The sequence below is a fragment of the Plecotus auritus genome, assembly GCF_963455305.1.
Source record: "Plecotus auritus genome assembly, chromosome: 9".
Classification (NCBI taxonomy): Eukaryota; Metazoa; Chordata; class Mammalia; order Chiroptera; family Vespertilionidae; genus Plecotus; species Plecotus auritus.
This window is the reverse complement of record NC_137783.1, coordinates 10,597,739-10,616,790: the sequence shown is the minus strand read 5'-3', so window position 1 is coordinate 10,616,790 and position 19,052 is coordinate 10,597,739. Positions and strand designations below refer to the sequence as shown.

Sequence of the window (19,052 nt, the reverse complement as noted above, 5' to 3'; positions counted from 1 at the left end):
GTCATAGCGAGCGATCGAACTCCCAGTTTCCCGGTTGGGGACACTTTGCATATTAGCCTTTTATATGTATAGATGATCTGGAAGAAATTAGGCCTTATAAAAGTGGAGGATATAGTCATGGTGAAGTTGAATAATAGCAATAAGGAAACTGAAGGTTCAACATAGAGAGCTAACCTGTAATCTGGACCGAGGTAGGAGGGGGCAAGAGGAAAGGCCAGGTCCTTTCTGAGATCCTGAGAAACCCCAACAGATAAGATTTAATGACAACTCAGAGCCCAGTACCCTTGGACCCACAGTTGATGGGTAACAAGCTTCGTGTTCTCTTTCACTTTCCCTCTTCCAGCTTTTGATAAGAGCTTGGGCGGAACGGGGGATGAATAATTCAAGGGCATCGGGCTTTAGAATGCTGACATGGAAGCCTGATGGTCCCACTTTGCTGATCACTAGCTGGGCGATCTTGGACAACCCCTGCCTCTCTGTGGCCTTTAGTTTTCATCTGAAAAATGGGGGAATAAGACTCGATTCATTCATGTATAACACATTTTTTTAAACCTAATTGTCCTGACTAGAACCTCTTGTACAGTATTTAATAGAAGGGGCAAGAGTGGGCCTGTGTGGCTTGTTCCTGATCTTAGGGGGAAGCATGCAGCCTTGCATCAGTAAGTGTGATGCTGTGGAGTTTTCACAGTTGCCCTTCTCAAGTCGAGTTCCATCGTCATCCTAGTGTATTTCACATTGTTATCATAACAGGGTGTTGGATTTTTCCAAATGCCTTTTCTGAATCGACTTGACCGTATGGTCTTTGGCTTTTATTAATATGACTAGAGGCCCGGTGCATGAAATTCGTGCATGGGGGGGAGGGGTGTCCCTCATCCCAGCCTGCACCCTCTCCAATCTGGGATCCCTCTCACAATCCAGGACTGCTGGCTCCCAACTGCTCGCCTGCCTGCCTTCCTGATTGCCCCTAACCGCTTCTGCCTGCCAGCCTGATCACCTCCTAACCACTCCCCTGCCAGCCTGATTGATGCCTAACTGCTCCCCTGCCAGCCTGTTTTCCCCTAACTGCCCTCCCCTGCAGGCCTGGTCACCCCTAACTGCCCTCCCCTGCAGGCCTGGTCCCCCCAACTGCTTTCCCCTGCAGGCCTGGTCCCCCCCAACTGCCCTCCCCTGCAGGCCTGGTCACCCCTAACTGCCCTCCCCTGCAGGCCTGGTCACCCCTAACTGCCCTCCCTTGCAGGCCTGGTCCCTCCCAACTGCCCTCCTCTGCTGGCCTGATCGCCCACAACTGCCCTCCCTTGTTGGCCATCTTGTGGTGGCCATCTTGTGTCCACATGGGGGCAGGATCTTTGACCACATGGGGGCAGCCATCTTGTGTGTTGGAGTGATGGTCAACCTGCATATTACTCTTTTATTAGATAGGATAGAGGCCTGGTGCACGGGTGGGGGCCAACTGGTTTACCCTGAAGGGTGTCCTGGATCAGGGTGGGGGTTCCCTTGGGGCGTGGGGCGGCCTGGGCGAGGGGCCTGTGGTGGTTTGCAGGCCGGCCATGCCCCCTGGTGACCCAAGCAGAGGACCTGGTATCTGGGATTTATGTATCTTCTACAATTGAAACTTTGTAGCCTGGAGCGGAGCCAAGCCTTCTACTTGCTCCATGGCAGCAGCCATTTCTGTTTGGATTTATGTATCTTCTATCATTGAAACTTTGTAGCCTTGAGTGGAGGCCTGGGCCGGCAATGGCAGGCGGAAAGCTTGGCTTCCTCCATTGCCAGGGAAACCCAAGCCTCCCTTCTGCTCTCTGTGGCCGTAGCCAACTTGGTTGGGTTTATTTGCATATTTGCTCCTGATTGGCTGGTGGGCGTGGCTTGTGGGTGTAGCGGAGTGATGGTTAATTTGCATATTACTCTTTTATTAGATAGGATGGAAAACATTAATTGATTTTCAGAGATTTAAACCGACCTTGTATTCCTGGGATCAATCACACTTGGTCATGATGCATAATCCCATTTATAGGTTGCTGGATTTGACTTGCTAATATTTTGTTAAGGATTTTTTGCATCTGTATTCATAAGGGATATTGGCCTGTAGTTTATAACAAATATTTATTGAGCCACTTATATGCTAGGCCAGTGATCGGCAAACCGCGGCTCGCGAGCCACATGCAACTCTTTGGCCCCTTGAGTGTGGCTCTTCCACAAAATATCACGGCCTGGGCGAGTCTATTTTGAAGAAGTGGCGTTAGAAGAAGTTTAAGTTTAAAAAATTTGGCTCTCAAAAGAAATTTCAATCGTTGTACTGTTGATATTTGGCTCTGTTGACTAATGAGTTTGCCGACCACTGTGCTAGGCATTGTTCTAGGTATTAGGGATTCAGCAGTTTTTCAGAACAGATTTAAAATGATCTCTTCTTTTGTGGGACTTATATTCGACTGGATGACTAGCAAGGCGGCTTACCACTCACATTTGACATTTTTTTTCCTCTGGCCCCTCAATGATACCCTTGTTCCAGCCTCAGGGCTTACATGCTAGGCTCTTGGTAAATTGGACATAGGTGTTTGAAGATTGAAAGAGGTTGACTGTCTTCTTTAAATTGCTGTTCCTTTTTCCCTGGTATAATGTCAATGTTCATTGAATTAAGGGGCACACAGAAAGGGGCACTCACTAATGCATTTGCACCAACTCACACAACCATGTAACCAGCACCCACATCAAGAACAAACTATGACCTGCAGCTGAGAAAGTCCTTATGTCCCTTCCGGTCCCTAACTATCCCACCATCAAGAAAACGACCTCCCAGCTTCTGACACCAGGTGTTAGTTTTCCGAACTTGATGAAAGATGGAATCCTCCGATAGGCACCTTTTAAAACTTGGTTCTTTCCCTCAGGATCGTATTTGTGAGGTTCGTTCATGTGGCTTCGTGTTATCATGGTTTGTTCACTCTCTTTGTTATCTAGTGTTGCCTTCTACGAATATTGAGCATTTTACCCTTTCTACTGTGATTGGACCTTTGGGTTATTTCTACGCATGCTATGGTTTGTCTTTTGGTACACGTTTGCTCACTTTGGGGCACATGCCGAGGAGTGGAATTGCTCTGTCATAGGATATATTTAAGTTCGGTTTTCAAAGACTTCTGCCACTGGGCCGGACAAAGTAGGCTCTCCCCAACCATGTGTGACAATTTCAGGTGCTGCACACGGTCACCCACAGGTGCAGCCGTTCTGGTATTGCATTGTGATATTTTTTTTCCTCTGGCAACTCATGCAATTAAGATGCGCGTTCCTTTTAAATGTGATGATTACACAGAGCCATCTGTCTGCCCCAGGTCTTTCCGTCACAGAGTCTGCAGCTTCCTTGGCTGCCCCTTTCATGCTGATAGTAAAAGCAAGGGGCCATTCGTATCCAGGCTTCTTCCACAGCCCCTGACTGGCTTTCTGTTTCCCCAGTAAGAAGAAGAAAAATGACTCTGGGAAATCCATCAAGGCCACCCGGGACCAAGAGCCTACATATCGGTATAACATGAATTTTGAGAAGGTGGGCAAATGCATCATAATAAACAACAAGAACTTCGACATATCGACAGGTAGGTGCTGTGGGCAGGGGCTCGCCCTCCCTGTTCCCTTCCAGTTTCTCCAGTGGGGTTAAGACTTGTAGCACTCATTCGGCAGAGAATGCCGTGCCCAGCTACCAGGGCCCACGGCCCCTTTGTAGATGGTATTTGCACGTCCAGGAGGAAGGGATGTGGAGAAATCGGGAACTTGTAGTCCAAGGGCCCACCATGTATGTGCATGAGCTGAGACTCAAGGGCAGCTGTTGGCCTTGACTACAGCTGAGCGTTACCTCTCAGCTGCACGTGGCACCTGGCCGGGTGATGGCGGCACACAGTGCTCAGCCGAGGATTGCTCACCGTGAACTGGTGCTTGACTCCCACAGGTATGTCCGTCCGGAGCGGAACAGACAGAGATGCCGAGTCCCTTTTCAAGACCTTCCGAAACCTGGGTTTCGACGTGATGGTGTATAACAACCGCTCTTGTGCCGAGATGCACGATTTGCTGAAACAAGGTGCATGCCTCTCCCCTCCTCCTTCTGTTCTTTTCCTGCGCCAAGAGAGGAGCAGGCCCCGAGGATGCTTCGCAGGACACAGGGATTTCAGTGTGGGAGGCCTCTCCTGCCTCCGGACCGCTCCATACCTGTCTCTGGGTGGGTGGGTCTCTTTCAGGAAACTTAGCTTTCTCCGTAAAAAGATGAAATCAGCTTATATGACAGCAAGAGAAATAAGATCTGTCTCTACAGAAAGTCTCAATTTCAAAAGGCTAATTCCTGCCCTAACCGGTTTGACTCAGTGGATAGAGCGTCGGCCTGCGGACTGAGGGGTCCCAGGTTCGATTCCGGTCAAGGGCATGTACCTTGGTTGCGGGCACATCCCCAGTGGGGAGTGTGCAGGAGGCAGCTGATCGATGTTTCTCTCTCATCAATGTTTCTGGCTCTCTATCCCTCTCCCTTCCTCTCTGTAAAAATCAATAAAATATATTTAAAAAAACAAAAACAAAAGGCTAATTCCTAGGAAAGTAACAAATGGATACCATTCTGCTCACCACACAGTTTAAGAGTAAACTTTTCCCTGGTGGAAGAGACAGAAGAATAATCCCATGTACCTCACAATGACGTGCTCCCCTCCCCCAGCCCCTGACAACCACCATTCTGCTTTCTGTCTCTGAGAATTTGACTCCTTAGGGACGTCGTAAGTGGAAACATCAAGTGTTCGTCCGTTAGTGACTGGCTTATTTCACTTAGCATGATGCTTTATTTTCTTTAACAAATACTTGCATGACACACTGCCTTACAAATATTAACTTATGTAATCGGTACTGCCCTATCCATTTTCAGACAAGGAAACCAAGACACAGAATGGCAAAGAAATGTGCCCTGTGTCACAGACCTAACAGCGGGGCCACCCCCCTTCAGCACCCCAAAATGCTGCCTCCCAGCAGCTGCCTCAACCCTCCCACCTGTGGGGCTCACTTCCTCATGAGACAGATCCATTCTGGTTTCAGATGGAGAATTCTAGAATTCTCTAACTTCTCCGCTGGTCCTCCTCCTCTCCAGCAGGGTGTTCCTCCCCCTGCGTGGCTCTCTGCCATGCTGGGGTGGGGGCGGGGGCACCACCTCTGAGGTCCCACAGGGCTTGTGCTTTAACTGTTCACTGTTCAAATCACTTGCTTGCAGCCTCTGAGGAGGACCACAGAAATGCAGCCTGCTTCGCTTGTGTCTTGTTGAGCCACGGAGAAGAAAACTCGATTTACGGAACGGACGGCAAGATGGACATCAAGGACTTGACAGGCCATTTTCGGGGGGATAGATGCAGAACTCTTTTAGAGAAACCCAAACTCTTCTTCATCCAGGTAATTCCTTTTCAAAGCCAGCCCCACTGAGAGGGGGAAAAGGTTACAGCGTGACTTGGACTGTATCATCTTACGTGCTTTTTCGATTGGGGTATGCAAATGTGGGTTTTGTTTTTCTACCTCTAAATGCTTGGCTTCTGTGTTTGCTTCAGATCACAAATCATGAGGGCTTCTTTAAGACATTGCCACACTGTCACTTGCTTTGCTGACTAATTCAGTTCAGCATTCATTTAGTCATTCATCAGATTATCACTGAGCTCCTTGTACATGCCAAGCACAGTTCCAGGCACTGGGACACACCAGGGAACAGCACGCATGTTTCTGTTCTTGACTCCATGGAGCGATCTCTGCTTTGCCACTTAGGCGTGCCGGGGGACAGAGCTCGATGACGGGATCCAGGCTGACTCGGGGCCTATCAGTGACACAGATGCCAGCCCCCGACAGAAGATCCCCGTGGAGGCCGACTTTCTCTTCGCCTATTCCACAGTGTCAGGTATCAGGTCCCTTATCTGCTAACTGGGCCATGCCATTCCACCATCAGAGTGCAGGCTTGGGGCTGTATGTGTTCCCATTGCCACGGTGATACACTACCACAAACATAGTGGCTGAACACACACAAATATGTGATCTTAACAGTTCTGAAGGTCAGAATTCCAAAATGGCTTGGCAGGGCTGCATCCCTTTCGGACAGAGGCTGTAGGGGTTAAAATCCATGTCCTTACTTTCTCCCCCGCAATTAGAACTTCCCGCATTCCTTGGCTTATGGCCCCCTTCCCCAGCCCCCGCAGGGAAGCTGGCTCTCCTAGCCTCTGCCCCTAAGGTAATTGCTCACTTGGAGATTTCTCACTTGGAGATTTCTTCAGCAGGAGCCAGCCTTTAGTTCTCCCTCAGCAGCAGGAACATATCTCAAAATCCTCTGGGGTCCCCCTTGGATTGGAAAGTAGCACGCACCCCCAAAGAATGGTGAGGCGTTCCAATTACGGAGCAATTCTCCAGCCTCTCCTTAGGCAGGCTCCGTGTTGAACTTGTCACACACTCACTTAGGAATCTGACATGCATCCCTGCTGGTCCACCAAGTCGTGTGTTGAGCATCTCCACGCAGCCCTCGAAATCTTTAGACGTTTGCTCTTTGAGCACCCCGGCACGATTCTCATTAGGGACTTGGATGCAGAGTAGAGTGACCTCATTTCAGAAAGGTACGTGGGAGGGCCCCCGACACCGAGAGCTCACTGTCGGGTGAGTGCGGCCGCGGCCAGGGCAGCTGACTTGCTCTTCTTGCTGTCCTGCTGAAGGCTATTACTCGTGGAGGAACCCGGGATGCGGCTCCTGGTTTGTGCAGGCCCTCTGCGCCACCCTGAACGAGCACGGGAAAAGCCTGGACCTCTTGCAGATCCTCACCAGGGTGAACTACAGGGTGGCCAGGCACTTCGAGTCTCAGTCCAACGACCCGCAGTTCCACGAGAAGAAGCAGATCCCGTGTGTGGTCTCCATGCTCACCAAGGACCTCTACTTCTCTAAGTAGCCTTCCCCATGCGTGCCGTGTAGATGGAAAACAATAGATCCTTTATTGATGAATCAGATCTTTTTTTTTTTTTTTTTTTTTTTTTATGCTCTTGAGATTTCCATAAATTCTAAAGGATTTTTATTTCTGGAAAATTTCTTGGCTCGAGGGGAAAGGGACTTTCTGGTGCTATCTTATGTTCTCTGGACGTTCACAATGTTATCTACGTGATGACTTTGTCTTTTTCTCTTAAGATTCTGGTGGGTTTTTTTGGGTTTGTACTTTTCCTCTGGTTGTCACATGTAGCACATACAACAACAATTACCTCTGCAGATGGCTCTTGGCTGCGTCCACTGTGGTTGGGGGTGCCTTTAATGGACAATTAGAGTCATGTTGGTACCTGTCAAAGAGAGCGTCCCAGTGCTTGACAAAACACAGCCCAAGGGGTGGTCTCCCTGATATTGCAGAAGCGGGGGATAGAGTGTGCTTTGAGTGCTTTTTTTTTTTTTAATGGCTTAGGGCAGATTCTCGTGCAGAAATTCCCAGATAAGTTACAAGGGAAAATAATTTAAAGATTCTATTGTGTATCAGTTGGGATCCAGTCAGGAAAACAAACGGTTCTAGGTGTTTCAACAGAAGGAATTTAATGGAGGAAATTAACGTACATAGACGACAAAAGAGGAGCCCAATAAGAAAGAGGAAGCTGTTATCACCTAGATCTGTTTGGCAGTGGGGTTCCCGGAGTCCAGAAGCTAGCACCCCCAAGGAGAGGAGTTATGGAAAATGGAGTCATGGCAGGGATAAGCCCACTGCCTGAGATGGGGCAACACCAGATGAGTCAGACATGAAGAAGTACCCTGGCTTCACCTCTTCTGCCCTCCGAGTCTTCTCCGGCACTTACCCTTCCAGACCCACCTGGAAGCCAGTTGATAAAGGCGCTGGAAAGTGTATTTCCCTGTAATACAGCAGAGGAAGGGATAGTGAGTGGGGCGGGGGAGGAACAAGGAGTGGATGTAAGCTGCCCATAATGTGAATAGAAATAATTGTATTTCCTGATGTTTAGCGATTTCTCCATTCAGTCCTTTATTCATTCAGCTGTCAGATAATCTACGTGTTGCCCGCTATGTGCAAACCAATCTGTTTTAGCTTTAATAGATACCTGAAACTTCTTAGATGATTCCAAGCCTTATTCTGAGTACATTTTTTTGTTAAGTGGGGGACAATTGATGGCAAAGATTTTTTGCACTTTGTTTTCAAGGTGATGGTTTCTTTTGAACTTCTGATAAATAATAATGGGTTTAATGTTCATATTTATTGATTAAAATGTGGTGGGTTCATGTCTAACCTGCTCAGTTTCTAGTCCTTTGGATGTGTCTTATGGTCGTGGGAAAATGAGAAAGCAGGAAAAGAATTGACCCTACTCACTCAACCTCCACACAGAACATAACTCACATTTCTTTTGAAGCTAGAACACTCACAAAATACTAAGTAATCACTTGGGAATCACTGAAACTCCTCACATAAAGGGTTAATCAACTTCTGAAGTTGTTTGTGATGGGCTGCCATTTATTAATTTGGCAACAAGTCAGATGGTGTAAAACTACCTTCTTTCAATAAGAAAATGGATGTAGGGTCAGTTTATGAGACTTGTCCCTGGTGTTCTGCCATCTAAAATATACCAAATGTTCAAAATTTAAACAGAGATCATGAATCAAGAATCAACAGGCAACCAGCCCGCTTTCCCCAGAATTCACAGGCTGTTCTTTGGAAAGTAGACTCTCCTGTTCCCTTTTATAGAAATAAATGTGCCGACATACATTGTCATTTGAAGTAAAAATCATAGCACTCTAGTTATTGGCCTTCGAAAGCATTTATTAGAGAGAGAGAAATGATCTCGTGTTAAAAAAATTAATTTTCAAAAACGCTTTGAGCAGTTATACTTATTTAGTTTATAAATAGAGGATTACCTCATGCCCCTTAGATTAGGAACATAAAAATGCTATTAAGAAAGCGCCTTTGGCCCTGGCCAGTATGGCTCAGTTGGTTGGAGCGTCATCCCGTACACGGAAAGGTCATGGGTTCAATTTCTGGTCAGGTCACATACCTGGGTTGTAGGTTTTAGTCCCCGGTTGGGGTATGTACAAGAGGCAACCGATTGATGTTTCTCTCTCTCTTTCAAGATCAATTGAAAAAAAAAAAATTCTTGGGTGAGGATTTAAAAAAAAAAAGCCTTTGTCCTAGACCAGTGGTTGGCAAACTCATTAGTCAACAGAGCAGCAAACCGCAGCTCGCGAGCCACAGTTTGCCGACCACTGTCCTAGACAACTTCATCAGGCAGACACTTGTTTATCAAGACAATAGATCCTATTCCAGGACTGGTATGTGTTCAGTCAATTCTAATCTTAAACTTTGATCCTTTCATTACCTGAAATTCTGATGACAAGTTACCCTAAAGGAGAGCGTCATCCTGGTTAATACGTATTCCTACTTCTTGTTCTTGTTCTTTTTTTTTTTTTTTTTTAAAGAAAACAACTTTATTCCAAAAAGAATTACCAAAAGAAGCATGTTAACTCTGAAACATTTAACAGTTTCATTTAAACTCACAGTCACAAACTTCAAACAAAAACAGCTTTGTGTGCTTAACCACTTTTAATGAAACTTTAAAAACGGAAACATGTACTGATGAGATTGTGCCGTAATTTGGGAGACATTTAGGCAAATATATAATATTAAGGGGAAAAAAACAGCATTAAACAGTCTCAAATGTAAGAATAGGTGTTCAAGTCTTTGATATGCATTTATATGCATGAGAAAACAATTATTTTCATTTAGAAGAAATCAAGTCTTTCTTCAAATATGATCTCCTATCTCGCCTGCATTTTGACCGCATACCCCTCATGCTCCATACTTCATCTACCCTGAACCAGTGTTGGTCAACATGGTTGGCTTACCAGGAAGCCCTCCAGATCCCATTTCACAAATCCTGTCTACCACCCATTATTCACTCACACGTTGGCACAGCCTTCTGAGTATTACCACTGTAATTGAGCTAGGGAATTTCAGATCTCCAAAGAAAGATTATATATACACAATTCTGTTTTACTGCACAGTTCACAATATATAGGTGATTATATAACTATAAGATGAATATTGACTATTGAGACAAACAACATCAACTTTGTCTCACCTCTGAAAAGATTTGTCAGTTTCCTGTCTCGTTCTAACCAGATTATTTTGAAAACCTGGGGAAAAGACTGAAACTCCCCACCAATCTGAGACTGCATGCGAGTTTTCACAACATTAACTGGAAGAAACAAGACTCCCAACAGGGCACCCAATAGACCTCCACAGATAAAATCATGGACCAAATTAGCACTGGAAGTTGTTGCGGTGGGCAGGTGCTCCTTAATGGGACCCCGAAGGCCAAAAAACCGGACATGGCTGACCCCATTACGGAAAAGAACAGGTAGCACGCCTCGATAATACTCTCCAATTCCATGGCATTTCAGTGCCTTGAAAGCCTGGTAAGTGTTTGTAAATTTGTCGTGATGCTTGTGGTCTTGAAGCAGTGTCTGAACTCTTTCCAATGGAGTGAAAATTGCTTCTGTTGTTCCTGCAAGCATTGCTGCCATGCTACGGGTTGCAAAATCTGGGGTACGGATCTGCTTACAGAGAAGGCAAGATAAATCCTCATACAGACCAAACGTAAGTGCCAGTGGAGTTGTCTTCTGCAACTGATGGGGGAAGAATCTGCGATACAAGTTTCAAAATCCATCCCTCCTCAACTGAAGCACTGCATTCCTGGTTTTGATTCCATACAGCTGATGCCGAAAGAGGACCTCCTGAATGGAAAAATGTGATCGCTTCGTTGCTGAAAGCTGCACAGCAGCCACACAAATGATGTTTCCTTTCACCAACATCTGTAATATGAGGTGATATATCTTGTTTTGAAGATGATATGATTGGCAACCTCTTTTTATGAGCTTCTGAATCCATCATGTAGCTTAAAATCTATCTTCTTCATGAAGGATTTTTTTTTTTAACCTGTGACACCATCTGGGCCTGGTGTTTTGAGGAATGGTAGCTTTTTGGTAGCGTTTTCAATTTTTTCCGTTGTTAATGGATGTTAGGTTCTCTTTTCTGGAGTCATTTTGATAACTGGATTTCCTCTTTCCAGGCGTCCATTGGGCCAATCCATCACCGCGGGCGCCCAGCTCCACACCCGGTAGCTGCCGGCCGCCGGATCGGCAAGTGAGCGATCCTACTTCTCATTCTTATATAGGACCCAAGCTCCCCCTGCAAGGTAGCAGGCAGGGCGCTGTTGTCCTGAGGAAGACAGTGCAATTCTGTGCTCACTTGATCGGCTCAAATCTGAGTTCCTCTGTCTTTTCTCAAGGTGCCACTAACCTCCTTTAAGCGTCAGCTTTAGGCTCTGCCCTGAACTTTCCCTCTGAGCAAGTTTCCATAAACCATCAGAAGCCTGTTCTGTTTACAGATTGCCCCAAAACAGGCCTCAAAAGAAGTGCTCGGCTTCCGTGTTTCCTTGTGACTTACAACCTCAAGAAAACAACAACCAAGGCCTCCCTGTGAGGAAGAAAATGATGTCCACTGACAGGGCGCAGACACTGGTTGACAAATCTTTTGTCCAGTCTTCCACTGTCGCCTGAAATCCTTTGTCCAGCCGCTCTGGCTACCAAGGATGGCCTTCGACTTCCTAGAAGCATGCCCTTCCGCCTAGCTTTTCACCTGCAGGCTTTTTTCCTGCAGGCTTCTGGCCAGGTGACAAGCTGGTGGTGGTCACCAGTTGAAAGCAGCAATTCATCTGTGTCATTAGGCAGGGAGCCGCCCAGGTACCACTAATTTCTGAAGCAATGTGATGCTTGTCAGTTCTTCAGAGACATGCCAATCAAAGGCTTCTTTTACCCTGTTTGCCTTGTACGTATTTTAGGATCTTCAACAGCATCCCCAGGAAGCTCGGCCCCGCCCAGATCAGCTCAACTAGCATCTGCATCCGCCTGCACATCACAGTTTGAGAAGCTCAGTCCTGAGGTCAAGGATCACTTGTTGACACATTTTTGCTTCCCCTCGGCACGGAACATGCAGCTGATCCAGTATAAGCCTAAAAGGATTAGGGAAGGAACTTAAGTGTTCTGGAGCTTTCACCGAAAATATGTTTTCAAGCATCTCTTCTCCTTCAGCAAATCCTCTTGTAAAACTATATGACACCCTTCACGGTAGACTTTCTACACCCTTCTCTGTGTTAAATGAGCCTTCAGCCGAGTGATGTCATAGGATTGTTTATGTTCTCAGAGTGTCTGCGAATGTGGACCGCAGCCTTTAAAATGTCTTCATAAACAGAGCAGGATTAAGGGAGCCATTCCTTGCATGTTTCTGTTGGCGGTCGGAGCGGTTGTGCGTTGAAGCCACAGAGTTTGTCTCTCCCCACCCATCTTTGGAGCCCCGTGGACACCCAGAGAATTATGCTCTCTCCCTGCCAGTGAGCCCCCGGGCCATAGGTCACCCTTTTGATAGACCTCAGGGCTTTGTTTTGGATCCGATGGCAAACAATTCATTTTGACTTTGAAATCGTTAACGCAAACACACCACATTGGGAGGGCCCCAGCCACCTCTGCAGTACTGATGTCGCTGTGGAAACTCCATCTTGCAGGTTCACGTGTGGATAGTCCTCTGAAACTATGTGACCAGCAAAAATGATGACTTGGCTTTTGGTTTCTATAGCTATAAATACAAGGCTACAATGTTCTAACACATTTGTTTTAAGTATGTAAAGCCGATCTATGCCAAAAGATTTATATTGGAAAGGCACATGGGGTTATGGCTGCAGATACACAAGGTGGTCCTAGGACAACATGCTTTATCCTGATACCAGAGACTCCCTTGCACTTCAGCACGAATAGCAGCAAAGCCTGAGTTAAATATCTGGAAAAGATCACCAAAGGGCCAGCAAGGCATTGGCTACTCACACACCCCATGTCTTAATCAGTTTGGGCTGCCATAGAGCAAATTAGTAAGGATCGGGTGGTTGAAATGACAAACATTTATTTCTCACAGCTCTGGAGGCTGAGAAGTCCAAGATCAAGGTGTCGGCAGATTCATTGTTTGGTGAGAATCTGCTTTCTGGTTCATAGACTTCACCTCTTTGCTGCGTTCCCACATGTCAGAAGGGGTGACAAAGGTCTCAGGGGTCTCCTTTACAAGGGCACTAATCCTATTCATGAGGGTTCCACTCTCATGACCTAATCATCTCCTAAAGGCCCCATTTCCAAATACCATTACATTGGGGGTTAGGTTTGAACATATGAATTTAGGGGGGAACACACACATTCAATCCAGAATACTCAATTAGCCATCCTAACTCCAGTTTGAATGGCAAAGGATTCAAGGTACATATTCAAGAACTAGAGAACTCTTGCTGTAACCGGTTTGGCTCAGTGGATAGAGCGTCAGCCTGCGGATTAAAGGGTTCCGGGTTCGATTCCAGTCAAGGGCATGTACCTTGGATGCAGGCACATCCCCAGTGGGAGGTGTGCAGGAGGCAGCTGATTGATGTTTCTAACTCTCTATCCTTCTCCCTTCCTCTCTGTAAAAAATCAATAAAATATATTTTTAAAAAAAATAAAAGAACTAGAGAACTCTTGCCCAGGAACTTCACAGGCTTCACAGTAACTTCAAGCCCAGGGTGACTTTAGAGGAAGCCAGTGAAGCATGAGGAAGGAGCACACCACCAGTTTGCCGTGAATGGGTGCAGGTGCACTGGCTTCAGCTGGTGTCCACAGGCACACCTCATTCCTTGTCCTCTCCGATCACATAGGCAATCATTTCTAGACAAGAAGGGCCTCTCCTGTTTTCTTCCCCTCCAGTACCTTGTAGGTACCGCAATGCAAGATGCTCCCTCTAACAACATTTCTGACATCTTAAAAAGAACTTCTCTGTACAATCACTTTTCATAATTAATATTAACTAGATTACTGTGAAGTAGGAAACGGAAAAAAAATAATTCTCAAGTGAATGCTTTTTATACCAGAGTAAAGGACCAACTCTTAAAAGCTTAGAAACATCAGCTCTTGCAGATTATCTTTTCTGAAGATTCCAGCTGTATTAAGTGCTGGCGGTTTTTAAGCACTGAGATGAAAGAAATAGTCTTTTTCTTTTGCGTTACTAATTGCAATTGGCACTACAAGCTGGCTTTCCTTTCAAGACATTGACCAGCATACATTAATTGCACAAATATTTACAGACGGTTAAAGCATAGCGGCAGCTTATACCAAAAACGATATGGAACACTTGAAAAGAAAAAAAAGCCTCTTTGACACATTATATTCGTGGATGGTTACCCAGAATCAGCATAAACTATTTGCCCCTTAGCCTCAGCAAAAGTGTTTAAAGAACGATGTCCCTGATTGATTTAGTATTTACTTGGCTGGCAGTGGCTGCTGAAGTCTTCCTTCAAGAGCCTGTGGGTGACACTTCTTCCCACCCCCCCAGGGTTAAAAATAAGGTTTCCCAAAATACATATGCATCTTATGGGTTGTTATATTGTCAACACTTTGAATCCTCCAGGCCACCCACATGGCATGGAAGAGATTTCTCCAATGGTAGTTCCAAATCCCAGGAACTTCGGAAAGCTACCGTGAACAAGCTGGAAAGCTTGACGAGCAGAGCCCAGGGCTCGCCATCCTATTTCCCCAGCGAGCTAGTTGAGAGCGAAGGCCCTCGTCAGACAGCCCTGTTCAAATCCCAGCTTTGGCACTTCCGAGTGGCATGATCTTGAGGAATCTCTGGAGCTCCCGAAACCTCTGCTTCTCCATCTTAAAAGGGAACGAGTCCTATGTAGGTACCGAGGAAATGGTACCTACCTCCAAGGGTCTGGTGAAGAGTGAATGAGCTAATGAGGGCAAAGCTCCTAGCACAGCGCCTGCCACACAGAAAGTGCTGAGTAAGTAAGTGTTGGGAGTGTGTTAAAACGAGCCTGCCCCAATAAGTAATTTAGGCCACAGGGAAGAGATGAGGAAGAGGTGGGGGGGGGGGGGAAGGAAACGCGAAAAGATTCTAATAGACAGGAGGTTCTTTCTGAGGATAATGACTACGCATGCAAAGGAGAGGAGGAAGAATGTGGGCAGATGCGGAAGATGTCAAGTTGCTGGGAGATCGTAGGAAGGCAAGAGGATGGAAGAGCCAGGAGCCCAAGCTTCACACGAGGAGTGGGCACTGAGTGTGGATATGTCCCCTAAAAAAAGGGTGCCCAGTTAAATGGGAACTTCAGAAAGAACAGCAGTTTTCTTCATGTAAGCATGTCCCCAATATTGCTTAGTTAACTGAGCATTCTGTGTTGGGCGAGTTCTTTTTCTTATTGCTTCGCTTTGTCATTATGGTTTCGGTTTGTTGTTTGTTTGTTTGTTTTGCACCACCCCAGCCCTCGCTCTGCAGAGTAAAGGAGCTAATGAGGGCAAAGCTCAGGGCACAGCGCCTGCCACACAGAAAGTGCTGAGTAAGTGTGGGAGCCTGCTCCAGCTGCCATGACTTCCTCTCAGCCCCGAATGCCCAGCTCACAGAGATGTTGAGAGGAGCCAAAAATAATGTGTGGACTTGGAAGAAAAAGTTGTGAACCAACTATGATTTCACTGAAAGTACAAATCCTCCAACACAGTCCTTTTAAATCAACTTTTGGGCAACAGGAATCTTGATTTTCAGCATTTTCACCCTTCTCCCCAAACCTCTTCCCAGCCTCAGGAAACAGAACCAGTACATCTACCTACTGAGGCCATAAACTTAGAAGGCACCCTCCGTGTCCAGTCCTTTCTCATATTCTCACTTCGAATCTGTCAGCAAATCTGCTGGCTCTACCTTCAAGATAGAGCCCACGTCTAACAACTTCTCACGACCTCCACGGCCACTCCAACCCGTCTTCATCTCAGCTGGGCCACCGCTGCAGCAGCCTCTCGCCTGGGCTCCCTGCTTCTGCTCTTTCTCTTTTGAATCCATCCTCCAGAGTCTCCTTTAGAAGAGTTTACGGGATCCGATCACTTCTCTGCTCAAATCTCTCTAAGGTCTTCCCCTTGCATAAGAATTAAACCCAAGGTGCTCACCATGGTTGAAAGCCCTACATGACCCTGTCTGCCTTTCACCCTTATTTCGTGTCATCCTGCTCTATAGCACTGGCTTTCTTGAAGTTTCTCAAACATGCCCAGGTGGTAGCTGCCTCAGGGCCTTTGCACCTGCTACTTGCTCTGCATAGAACCCTCCTTCACATATTCACATGGCCCACTCCCTCACTCCACTCAGATGTGGGCCCTAGAGAGGCCTTTCTCTTCCCAGCTATTCCACCTAACTTAACCTGCCCCTCCTCACCGTTCCTGAGCTTCTTACCCTGCTTTATCTTTCTTCATAGCACTTCTCACTATATAAAATTATATTAACTCTTTATTAACTAAAATATAAATTCTTTGAGGACTAGGAGTGTTTTATCACCTGCTCTATTCCTGTACGTGGTTATTTTCCTTTAGGTGTCTATCACGGTTAGTTGAAGACTAGTGGTAGCTTCTCAGGTAGGTGTGGTTTACTCAGAAGGCTAATTAGTGCATTTTTATATAACCACCCACACCTTCTATAGCTTCATGTCTGAACGAGAAATTGGTCTTCAGCTCCCACAAGACCTGTCATAACTTATAAGAGGAAGTGTGAACCAACTGTGATTTCACTGAAAGTACAAATCCTCCAATACAGCCCTTTTCAGCCACAAATGGATCATGTACCCTCAGGAATGAGGGGAACCACTGTTCCGTTGGGCCTGTGGCTGTTTGGTGCTGGTTAATTATTTAAGTACTGGTACCAGGGATTAGACTGTGGGCATCTTGGGCTGGGCACGGGGCGGGGGCGGGGGGGGGGGCATTATTTAGTTTACTTAATGTCTCAACTTCCTTATCCTCAAAACCCCGATTGAGATGAAAATAGCCTTGTGCCCAGCTAAAAAACGACATTTCATAGATCAATTTGCAGGTAAAAGTGACAAGAGTATTTTCCCAAAGCAGATTGTATCAGATGCTAGTAGCGGCCACCTGTCCCCCCGCATGTTAATCACTTCAGTGCAGGGGCCTACATAGGCCAGAAGTGCCAGAAATTAATGTCCTCAAAGAGCTTTGTAATATTATTAGGGAAATATGACCAAAAAGCCTAGAACAGGTGGGCTGAGTGAGTGTGTGGGTGAACGGACACATGGATGGACGGACGGACGGATGGATGGGAAGTCCATCTGTTTGTATTACTGATTTATAGATATTTTTCCCCAAAGAAACACAAGGTTAAAGTGATTTCCCTGTCTCACGTTTGGTTAGGTCTCTGGATTATGATGATGGTCTGTGGTGAGCATTCTAGTTTCCAGGTGAGTGGAGATCAGCACAAGCTTTTTATAAACTACTTAGAGCAATAACTAGTAATAGCTGGTTAAAGACCAGATGTAAAAACACTAAAGACTATTTTCAGAGTACTCAAACAGTGACCTAAACAAAGATACAATGAAATACATTCCAAGAAATTATTTCTCTTAAAACAACCTGCCCTGTGCAAAAGTGGATGATAATCTAATCATAACTGCTTGTCTGAAATCCAGCTGTGTTTTCTAAATGAAGGAACCAACAATATTTGTACTGTGCATAGGGTGCAAAAGGGAAAAACAGAGAAATAATCTTTGTTCAATGCTTACCGTGGATTGAGCACTATGCTATATGCTTTTTAAAATTTTTTTTTAATATTTTTTTATTGATTTCAGATGTGGAGAGCAGCTACAGTGTTTGGACAGGTTCAAGCCTCGGACTAATGTGAGGGCACAGTCCTCTCATGGCCACGTGCAAGTCCCAGCTTGGAGGGCAAAGCCCTCCCAGCACAATTATAGCCAAAAGCTATATTTGTAAGCTTGACCTTATGGTTTGAATCTGTGGTCCCACGTGGCTGAGTAATGTGGGCTTGATAGAGTTCAGGTGCATGTAATTGAGTAGATTTGAAACCCATGAGAACGTTGTAAACATCTTGAAAACGCCCTTACTTTGCCTCGTGGAATCTGGCTATAAAAAAAAGACATGGCTTGGAGTCCATGGCGCTGTCGCTAGCTCTCCATCAGAGAGGACAGCACCCCACCCAGACCCAGCTTTCATTCTCTTGACTGTCTTTTCTCAATCCTTCACCACCCCCTCTCAGGCTCACCGAACCTGGCTGAGCTGGCTCGGCACATATGGCACTCAATATGGGGCTGAGTATGCCATGGCCATGCCAGCTCACCACATTCAGAGAGGAAGGGAGAGGGAGAGAGAGATAGAAACATCAATGATGAGAGAGAACATTGATCAGCTGTGTCCTGCATGCCCCCTACTGGGGGTGGAGCCCACAGTCTAGGCATGTGCCCTGACTGGTAATTGAACCATGACCTCCTGGCTCATAGGTTGATGCTCAACCACTGAGCCACACTGGGTAGGCCTCACTTAATTTTAAGAACATCCTGTGAGGTCAACACTACCCACCCCATTTTGAGGATGAGGAAACTTAAATTAGTCAAGGCCACTCAATGAATACCCTGCAGAGTTGGTTCCAACCCAGTTACACTAGTAATGAAAAAGATTAAAATTTTGTACGTTCATTTCTAAAGGTGATCAAAGAAGATAAAATTTATTAGCCACTTCCTCTTTCACCCTAAAAAAAATATTTTTAATTGATTTTTTTTTTTTTTTTTTTTTTTTTTAGAGAGAGAGAAGAAGGGGAAGAAAGAGAGAGAGAGACATTGATCCGTTGCCTCTTGTACACTTCCCAACTGGGGATTGAACCCACAACCTGTTTATGTGCCATGACCTGGAATCAAACCCATGACCCTTGGAGTACAGAACATCCCTCCAAAGCAGCTGAGCCACACTGGCCAGGGTCCCCTAAAAAAATGTAATATAAATGAACATATGCCAAAGGCCCTATGGTAGCCAGATCCCACTCAGCAGGTTTAAGAGTGGCCATTCATGTTGGCCTGCTTATTTTTAAGGACTGTTGGGTGCTGTGCAGGAGCCACTCAGTGTCACCCTGTTGATATCTTCATTACGGAGGATAAGCAAGTCTTCCTGGAGATCCTTGGCCTATACAAATGTGTTGGAGAAGCCAG

At 46.0% G+C, this 19,052-nt stretch overlaps 1 protein-coding gene and 1 pseudogene across 3 annotated transcripts in view; one reads left to right on the top strand and one right to left on the bottom strand.

Moving 5' to 3' along the window:
• CASP7 (caspase 7) overlaps positions 1-8,240 on the top strand; it is a 29,080-nt gene extending 20,840 nt beyond the window's left edge. For both annotated transcript variants that reach the window (XM_080642457.1, XM_080642456.1), the window contains exons 3-7: positions 3,442-3,578; positions 3,929-4,057; positions 5,222-5,397; positions 5,761-5,890; positions 6,690-8,240. In XM_080642457.1, coding sequence (XP_080498583.1) covers positions 3,442-3,578; positions 3,929-4,057; positions 5,222-5,397; positions 5,761-5,890; positions 6,690-6,919 — 802 coding nt within the window. In that variant the 3' untranslated portion in view covers positions 6,920-8,240. The remainder of the gene's footprint in view (positions 1-3,441; positions 3,579-3,928; positions 4,058-5,221; positions 5,398-5,760; positions 5,891-6,689) is intronic.
• Positions 7,122-10,903, bottom strand: LOC308257791 (mitochondrial nicotinamide adenine dinucleotide transporter SLC25A51-like; annotated as a pseudogene). The gene is made up of 2 exons: positions 10,086-10,903; positions 7,122-7,267 (listed from the first exon to the last, which is right to left on the bottom strand). The product of its transcript is annotated as a mitochondrial nicotinamide adenine dinucleotide transporter SLC25A51-like (transcript).
• Between the last annotated feature and the right edge of the window lie 8,149 nt (positions 10,904-19,052).